The sequence below is a fragment of the Verticillium alfalfae genome, genomic scaffold, assembly GCF_000150825.1.
Source record: "Verticillium alfalfae VaMs.102 supercont1.1 genomic scaffold, whole genome shotgun sequence".
NCBI lineage: Eukaryota > Fungi > Ascomycota > Sordariomycetes > Glomerellales > Plectosphaerellaceae > Verticillium > Verticillium alfalfae.
Window position 1 is genome coordinate 2608247 of NW_003315038.1, and position 8842 is coordinate 2617088.

General features: G+C 60.8%; 3 protein-coding genes across 3 annotated transcripts; 1 reads left to right on the plus strand and 2 right to left on the minus strand.

Annotated features, from left to right (window-relative positions):
• Positions 1-85: 85 nt before the first annotated feature.
• VDBG_00800 (fungal specific transcription factor domain-containing protein) lies at positions 86-2670 on the minus strand (the record flags this gene model as incomplete). Its single annotated transcript, XM_003009072.1, has 5 exons — positions 86-123; positions 213-1218; positions 1276-1764; positions 1831-1864; positions 2030-2670. The coding sequence occupies 5 exons, from the start codon at positions 2668-2670 to the stop codon at positions 86-88; spliced, it is 2208 nt and encodes a 735-aa protein (XP_003009118.1).
• A 1370-nt stretch (positions 2671-4040) lies between these two features.
• Positions 4041-6195, plus strand: VDBG_00801 (aflatoxin efflux pump; the record flags this gene model as incomplete). The annotated part of the gene is made up of 3 exons (XM_003009073.1): positions 4041-4142; positions 4398-5457; positions 5510-6195. The coding sequence occupies 3 exons, from the start codon at positions 4041-4043 to the stop codon at positions 6193-6195; spliced, it is 1848 nt and encodes a 615-aa protein (XP_003009119.1).
• Positions 6196-6498: 303 nt separating this feature from the next.
• Positions 6499-7488, minus strand: VDBG_00802 (NAD(P)H-dependent D-xylose reductase; the record flags this gene model as incomplete). Its single annotated transcript, XM_003009074.1, has 1 exon — positions 6499-7488. One exon carries the CDS (start codon positions 7486-7488, stop codon positions 6499-6501), a length of 990 nt encoding a protein of 329 aa, XP_003009120.1.
• Positions 7489-8842: the final 1354 nt, after the last annotated feature.

Below are 8842 nucleotides of genomic sequence, written 5' to 3' on the forward strand. Positions count from 1 at the left end.
CGAGGTGCGGCAGCGGTTGCTGCTGCTGCTGCTGCAGAGCGGAGGCTGTTGATGTTGCTGGTGCTGGTGCAGGGGCTGAGGGTAGTCAACCGACTGCCTCGGCGTGGGGCCCATGGGGCCGGCCTGGTGGAGGTTCGGCACGAAGGCGGGGCTGCCATCGCTGGGCGGCGCCGAGGGCAGAGGGTCCCGGCGCGGGCGCTTGCCATCGCGACCGGCCTTATCGGCGCGCTCGCGCAGGCGATCGATCCACGAGGGAACCGGCTGGACGATGCCCTGCTGGCGCTGTGAGGCCGCGCGCGCGTCCCAGGCCTTGACGAAGAGGTTGCCAAAGGCAAGGTGCATCGGGTTGTGGAGAGTATTCATGAGGCCGCGGAGCTCGTGGTTCTTGGTAATGGCGTCCCAGGCGCGGTCGACGAGCGGGCCTGTTGTCCGCTGCCGCATCTCGGTGACGAGGAACATGTAGGCCGGGAAAGGAAAGTGCAGGAATGTGTACCACTTATAGCCGCGGAGGCTCTCGGCCGACTGGACGATATTGTCGTACTCGATCATCTGGGTAGCTTCGAGGAACAGCGTGTCACGCTCGTGCTCGTTCAGAGCCGCGGCTGGGTCATTGTTGGCGAGGCGGACGAGGAATGAGACGACGCGCATCTTGCAGAGGGCCTGTCGCGTCATGGTCAGGGTGAAGAAGTGGAGAGGTATCTTTTGGTCGCAGTAACGAAGGTACGTGCCCTCAATGTGAGCGAAGAAGCCGTCGAGCGTGTACCATTGTCCGCCGGGGCCGGCCATGCGGACCATGGAAAGAGGCCGTGAGGCGATGGGGTTGTCTTTGTCTATAGGGACGCGAGGATCCTTGGATGCGTCGGTGCTGATGGCCATGGCAAGCTCAGCGCGGATGAGGCTGAAGAGCATCTCTGTCGGGCCGGCATGCTCGGTCGGCGCGTCCTTGCCATCAGCGTGGAGGTCTGTATCATTGATATTGAGAGGGAGTTTGCAGTCGCCAATGGTCGAGAGGGCCGTGACCGTCGAGCCCGTCATCTCGCCTATGCGGCGGTCGTACCCGACTATTGTCCACCAGAGCCGCCTGCGCTGTTCGACCTCGAAGGGGGACAGGCCATAGACTTGAGCATCTCGATGGAGACCCATGCGCTGGCCTATTCGAACAGCGATGCCGACGTAGCAGAAAATCTGCCGTGGATCGATGAACATGCGAATGGCTATCTGTAGCTTGGGTTACCTCGTGTACATGTGAAGCAAAATCGCGAGGCAGATGCTTACGAGGAAGAGGATATAGGCCTGCAGTACCATCATGTCGGTGGTGCGCATGAACCCAGCGTTGACCAGCGCCTGCTGGCCTGCCTTGTGGTACCTGGAAAGGAGCTCAATCTTTGGCTCGCCGAAGAGCTTCCTGCTCTGGCCGTCATCGATTGTCAGGACAGCCATGATGTAGATGCTGAAGAGCAGGGCCTCGACGTTCTTGGGGACATCATCGAGATTTTTGGTGGCCTCGAGGACGAGCCCCTGCACGGTAGGAATGTGCGTGATCTTGAGCAGCGGGTTGACGTTGTTGATGTAAATCTGCCACAGCTCGAAGATTTGTACGGGCGTAGGATGATAGTGGTAGACGGAGGTCTCGCGGTTGGCGCCGACGATGAAGGGGAAGCCGTCCTGATGCTCATACATCGTATCAAAAGCGCGATGAACAGCCGAGCCATCGAGCTCTTCTTCGTCAGACGAGTCTCTCATGAGATCCTCGCTCGCTCGGAACTGGACACGCGTAAGAATGGGTGGACACTTGGTTGTTGTGATGGGGTCACGGCACGCTCAACATACTTCTCGGTGGAATAAGAACCATTTGTAGGGCACCCTTCACACGAGGATCAGCTTTAGCCAACAGCATTCACGGTATAGGCAGGGAGACAGGGAGGCAGGGCAGGGCAGGGCAGGGCAGGGCAGGGCAGGGCAGGAGAGGGTCCCATGAGGTCACGGAAGGGCTCGGCGACTTCGCGGGGAGGGAGGGGCTATGTCTCACTTGTCGGGTCGGTGCGTGCCGGCACCGAACACCTGTCTTGGAGGAGGAGGCTTGACTGCCATCGGGCGAGGTGTGCAGCCCCTCGAGCTCGTTCTCGAGATCGGCCACCTCGACGACGCCGCCATGAATGGAGACTCTAAGGTCACGGCGATGGGGTCAACGCTGACACCGTTCTCGGCGAGCAGCGTCTCGTACTTCTTGAGACGGTCAATGAGGTCCTTCTCCTGGAGTCGCTTCTTGCGCCGGCGAGCGGGGATCGGCGGCACGACGCGGCACTCGACGCGGGCCTTGACACAGTTGGCGCATGGTTTTCTCTTGTCGCAGCGAACTTTCCTCTGCTGACACAGGACACAGGAGGTGCCACGAGTCAGTTTCATGGCGTTGGGATCAAACTCGGGGGGGAATCCGATGGGTACGGGGATGGTGCCCGGTATTTGGTGGTGGACCCCAGGCACGGCGGCAGTGGTGACAGCAGGTGGCGGTGGTTGTGGTTGTGGTTGTGGTTGTGGAGGCGCGGGTGTCGACTGTTGTACGTGTGTCTGAGCGGGAGCAGCCGCATGAGCATGAGCATGAGCTTGACCATGGTCTTGGCCGTGGTATGGACCGTGGCTGGGGCCCTGGTCAGGGTCGTGGCCCGACATGGTGGACAGTCCTCGGGGGATGCGCGCGGATGGGGTGCGATGCGTGGCAGACAGGGGATTCAGATCAGTCAGTGAGAGATTGACGCGGATGGGATTGCCCAGCAGAGCAAGGCGGCGTCGAGCGAGTGGAGCCGGCGCGACGATCGATCTCGGTCCCGAGGATGGATGGCCAGGAGGAGCTCGCGCTCGCTGAAGACTGGACGACGACGTGGTGGATGGTGGATGGGGATTTCCTGACTCAATGCCAGAGCTGCAGGGCTGGCTTGGGCGTGCAGAGTCTGGAGTGAAATGTCGTACAGGAACAGGAAGAGTGGATTGGCAAAACGACGACCAGTGGGCTCGTGCGGGCGGCGGGTATCCGCAGAGTCGACAGTCAAAGAGTGATTGGCGAGCAAGGACGAAGGCATGCAGCGGGATACGGGCGACGTGACGTGCTGGGGGTTCAGGTATCGATCGAGTGCGTCTTCTGTTGCGCTCGATGATCCCTCTGCCGTCTGTCGCCTGTCTGTCCGCCTGATCTCTATCTGTCGCCTAATATCTGAGGGCAGAAATGGAATGTTCGAACGGAGGGGCGAGTCGACGTCTATCTGAGGCTACCTAAGGTGCCTAGGTAGGCAGAGCTGGACAGACCAGAGCCGGTGTAGGCACTGTCAGCTCAAAGCGAACCCGATCCTTTCGCCGAAAAGGGAAGGCAAACAGGCAGGCAGGCCGACGAAGGGCCCAGGTGAGATGAGATGATGGCCTGATGGGATTTGCCCCCGGTTTGATGGAATGGCTGTGTGGCCTCTGCTTCCGCTGGCTGGCTGGCCTTGTCGTGGCGCCTCTTGTGCACTGGTGGGCACGTTTTCGGTGCCTCGTTCTGCTGTGGCTCTCGCGCGCCTGCATCAATGGCGAGATTGCCAAGCTCGTGTGGAAGGGAAGAGGAAAGTTTCGGTCCCGAAGTGTCCAAGTCAAGGCGGCGGCGGTGTGTCGGGTAGAAAAAGGTACGGTCCAGGCAATCATGGGCAAACATGGGGAATGTCGGTTACTTGTGTGTTCCTTCGGGACCGAGCCAGGCCTGGAGGTTCGATCCCGCTAAGCCCCCTTAGGTCTGGTGCCCCGACGCCACACCAGTGAATACATGCATGGCACACTCGTCCCCCTCCACTCGTATGTGGCTCAACCCAGAACATGTCGTTCTCGTTCATCGTCAAATCTATATGTATCTTCGTACTACAAGTCCCCTAACCCACGTACCACTCCTTCCCTCATGTCATGTCCCGAACCAGCACTCTGTCTCGCTCAGACATCCATCCTCTTTTCTTTCCATCTGTGAATCAGCAGGCATCAATCATCCGGGCCCTTCTCGATACCCGCTCGGTTACCTCACCATGTCTCTGCCACCCGACGGCGAGCCGTATGGCCCCTCGTCGTCGACAGGCAACCTTTACGGAGCCCCGACGGGGGATCTGCCTTCCGATGCTGCAGGCAAGGTAAGGGAGCATCTATATGTATACTCTTCAGCCTCTCTTTCCTCTGTCTCATTCCTTGTGCCGGCGTCTGGCCTTGTCACTAGTCTTCATAGCAATCCAAACAGACCAACTTGACGCCGTCTGCTTCCTCCGTTCCTGCTGCTGGCTGTCGTTCATGCGGGCCGAACTTGTTCTCTCCTGCACATCTCTGACCTCGCCTTTTTTTTTGGATCTTGATCTTGGCCAATAGCTTTCATGACGACGATACCGACCGAGCACAAGTCGAGTCTCGACGTGGTGGACGAGAAGCACACGACCATGGGATCTTCAAGGTCCTCGACTGTCGGCTCCCCAACTGTTAGCTCCCCGACTGTCAGCTCTCATGGACCGCCTGCTCCCCCTCTCACTGCCGCCAGCCCACCCACAGAGGAGGCCGAGACGAACTACCAACCCAAGACGCTCAAGTTCTGGCTCATCATGGCCTCGAACTTTGTCGCCATGTTTCTTGTCGCCCTCGATCGCACCATCATCGCCACCGCCATCCCTCGCATCACCGACGAGTTCCAGTCCCTCGGCGACATTGGCTGGTACGGCTCGGCCTACATGCTGACCACCGCCGCCTCCCAGCTTCTTTTCGGTCGCATCTACAAGTTCTACAGCCCCAAGGTCGTCTACCTCGCGAGCATTGTCGTCTTTGAGATCGGCTCCCTCTTGTGCGGCGTTGCCCCCAACTCGGCAGTGCTCATCACGGGTCGCGCCGTTGCCGGCTTTGGTTCCGCCGGCATCTTCACCGGCTCCATGATGATTCTCATCACCATCGTTCCCCTCCACAAGCGGCCCATGTTCCAGGGCGTCTTTGGCATGGTTTTCGGCGTCGCTGCTGTCCTCGGGCCTCTCGTCGGCGGCGCGTTCGCTGGAAACGCGACCTGGCGTTGGTGCTTCTACATGAACCTGCCCATCGGAGGTGTCGCCTTTATCTTCCTCTTCTTGATGCTCCAGGCGCCCCAGAAGCCCTCGACGCCCGTGTCGTTGACCAGGCACATCACCCGTCTCGACCCCCTGGGATCCTTCTTCTTCGTCCCTTCCATCGTCGCCCTCCTGCTGGCCCTGCAGTGGGGTGGCGCGACCTACGCTTGGAGCAACGGCCGTATCATCGCCCTCTTTGTCGTATTCGCCCTGGCTTTTGCTGCCTTTGCTGCTATCCAGATCTTCATGCCCGACACAGCTCAGGTCCCCGTGCGCATCATCTCCCAACGAACCGTCCTCGCTGGCACTTTCTTCATGATCTTCCTCGCCGGCTCCATGATGCTGGCAGTCTACTATGTGCCCTTGTGGTGTCAGTTCTCTTCGGGCCCCTTGCAGATAGATCATTGGCTAACCAAGTCCAGTTCAAACTGTCAAAGGCTTCGATCCTGTCCAGTCAGGCATCTACACCCTCCCACTCGTCCTCAGCCTCGTCGCCTCCTCCATCATGTCGGGGCTGATCACCCAGCGCATCGGTTACTACACCCCCGCTATGCTCCTCTGCCCCTCCGTCATGGCCGTCGGTCTCGGTCTCATGAGCACCTTCCACCCCGGCAGCAGTACGGCCGCTTGGGTCGGCTTCCAGTTCCTCACGGGCTTCGGCCTCGGCTTCGGCATGCAGACGGTCGGCCTGGCCGTGCAGACGGTCCTGCCGCGCGAGGATGTATCAACCGGTCTGGCCATTACCTTTTTCGGACAGCAGCTCGGCGGCGCCGTGTTCCTGGCCGTGGGGCAGGCCATTCTCAGCAACCTCCTCGTTGACCGCCTATCGAGCGTGCCGGGCCTAGACCCCGATGCGATTGTGCAGAGCGGCGCAACGGATCTGCACGATGTCGTGCCCACAGAGGATTTGGATGTTGTGGTCGCAGCGTACAACTTTGCGTGTACGAGGATCTTCTTGGCCGGCATGGGGCTGGCGTTGGTGACGTTGGCGTGTGCTTTGTGCGTCGAGTGGCGGAGCGTCAAAAAAGGAAAGCAGGGGCCGGGGAAGGCTGCTGATGCGGAGGCTTTCAAGGAGAACAAGGGGGACACGGAGGCGTCGTCTTCTTGATGTGAAGGGGTCTCGAGGAACAGGCTGGAATGCCTGGAAGAGAGTTGTCAGGTAAGTTTCGTCAGCTGAGCGAGGCAGACGGTCAAAAGGTGAGTCCAGAACGTTAGGCATTGCATTAGATTAGATAGCGTTGAGGCAAACATCCCAAGTATGGAGTTGAAGCTTGAATCAATAATTCTTCATGATGATAATGTACTTGCGCCATCGTCGTGAAAGTGCCCACTAGTTCGTCTGATCCTACATCTGTCTGGCCATGGCCACGCTGGAACCGTAGGGTTTCCCCTCTACTTCGTTGGCATCTCTTCAAGCGAATATCCTGACAGACTCGCCATGCGTCACGCCCGGATCGTTAAACCTCAAACCCCGATCCAGTCCTGAAATGGCCTCCAGCTCCCCAGCCTCGAGATCAAACCCGCAGCAGTCGAGGTTCTCCCGCACCCTCTCGGCCCGCATCGACTTGGGGATGACGACGATGCCGCGCTGCGTGCACCACCGCAGCAGCACCTGGCCCGGCGTCCGGCCATGCCTCGCAGCGATGGCCTTGACGAGGGGCACCTCCATAAGCGGCGGCACGGCGGCGGCGCGCGGGTTGCCGAGCTCGAGGAACGACTGTGGGCCGAACGTCGAGTAGGCCGTGACGGCGATGCCGCTCTCGCGCGCCACGGCCACGAGCTGCGGCTGCGCGAGATAGGGGTGGTGCTCGACCTGCAGCACGGCGGGCGGGACGCGCGCGTAGGTCAGCAGGTCGTAGAGCAGCTGGGCGTCAAAGTTGGACACGCCGATCGAGCGCACGGGGCCGGCGCGGACGCCCGGCGCGTCGACGAGGGCCTCGAGGGCGCGCCACGTGTCGGCGAGGGGCACGCGGGCGCGCGGGTGCAGCCGCGTCTTGGCGGCGTCGGCGTGCCACGAGGGGAAGCGCGAGACGGAGGGGTCGACCCACTGCGTCGCGATGGGGAAGTGGATGAGGTAGAGGTCGAGCTGGTCGAGGCCCCAGGCGCGGAGCTCCTCGTTTACCATGCGCGTCGCGTGCGCTGGCGCGTGGTGGTTGTTCCACAGCTTCGACGTGATGAAGAGGTCGTCTCGGCTTACGAGCCCGTGGGCTATCGCGCGGCGGACCCCTTGGCCTGCCTCGGCCGAGTTGGCATAACCGTAGGCGCCGTCGATGTGGCGATAACCGGCCTTGATGGCTCCGTAGACGGCGTCGGCGGTCTGGGCCGCTGGGACCTTCCACAGGCCGAAGCCGACTTGAGGGATGTACTTGGGAAAGGATGTTAGTAGGGACTTGGTAAGCATGGAGGGTGGCTTACATGGCCGGAGGAGAGCTTCAATCGGGGGATGCTCGCAGCTATGGAGGGGCCCTTCATGGTGCTCTATGTCTAAGGTGTATATTATGTCAAAGATGATATCGCGTGTCTTTGGGTGTTTGAAGCCTTTGATGTAGAATGAACGTGATATGTGTCTGAAGGAACGGACGGACAAGGCTGAGAGCTTCCTGATGATCATCGTCACAGGGAGGGTCTACTTCATGTATGAGGGTTCATCTAATGGGGGTTCATGGGGGTCTCTCTAGAGCCTCCTGAAACCCCGGGGTTCATATCGTCACGAGGCCTGTGCGTCGAGGCTCCTGCAGCGTGGGGTTGCATCCCAAGCTACAAGCTACAACTGGACGTCACCTCTGTCAATTGAGCTCCAACAGCTGCAGCTGCTGCTCTCTCCTGCACCTCCAGGAACCTCGGTCATTGATCACCGACATCACCATCGTCACACAGCCGACGCAATGGCTCATCCCCCAGAACCGCCGTTTGTCGCCGAAGAGCGCGCCGGGTTCGACCTCAACCTCTCCCACGGCCACCGAGACCTAGTCCAATCCGTCGCCTTCAATGCCTATGGCGATCGCTGCGCGACCGGCGCCGTCGACGGCAAGATTCGAGTCTTCAATCGCCACAAGGACGGCGTCTGGGCGCCTCTGCGACACCTGGGGCGCGCACGGCGGCGAGACTCTAGAGCTTCAGTGGCTTCCTCCAACCGTCTACCCGAATCTGCTGGCCTCCCTCGGTGGCTACGGCCGCTTCAAGCTCTGGGCCGAAGACCCCTCTGCTGCCCCAGGCCGCCGATTCAGCGCTGGATCCTCTCGTACCCTCTCCGGCAAGCCCGCGTTCGAGACGCGTTCCAACAAGGCCCCTTACCGCTCCTTCTCCATTAAGCACAACGAGGAGACACGCCACACCTACCTTGCCCTCCTCGCCGCCGACGGCAGCCTCTCCGTCTACGAGAACGATCAGCCCGAGAACCTGTCCGAGTACACGCTCATCGACGATTTTGCCGTCGCCCCCAAGCCCGCGCGCGGCGAAGAGGTCAGCTTCAAGGTCGAGTTCGACCCCAACCCTGACCCCTGCTACACCGCTCTGCGCGCCGGCGTTCCCACCGATTCTCTCGCCCTTGTCGTCGCCGCCATGGGCACCGTCAAGCTCTACCGCTCCCGCGACATCATCACAGCCTCCTATGGCGGGCCGCAAGCTTCAGAAGGAGTTCTACCTCGGCCGCCGAGATTGGCCCCGGCAACCCATCGTGGCCTCGTCCGGCGACATTGCCTGGCCCCCCGGCAACGTCCGCGGTACGACACATCGCCTCAGCCTGCAAGACGGCT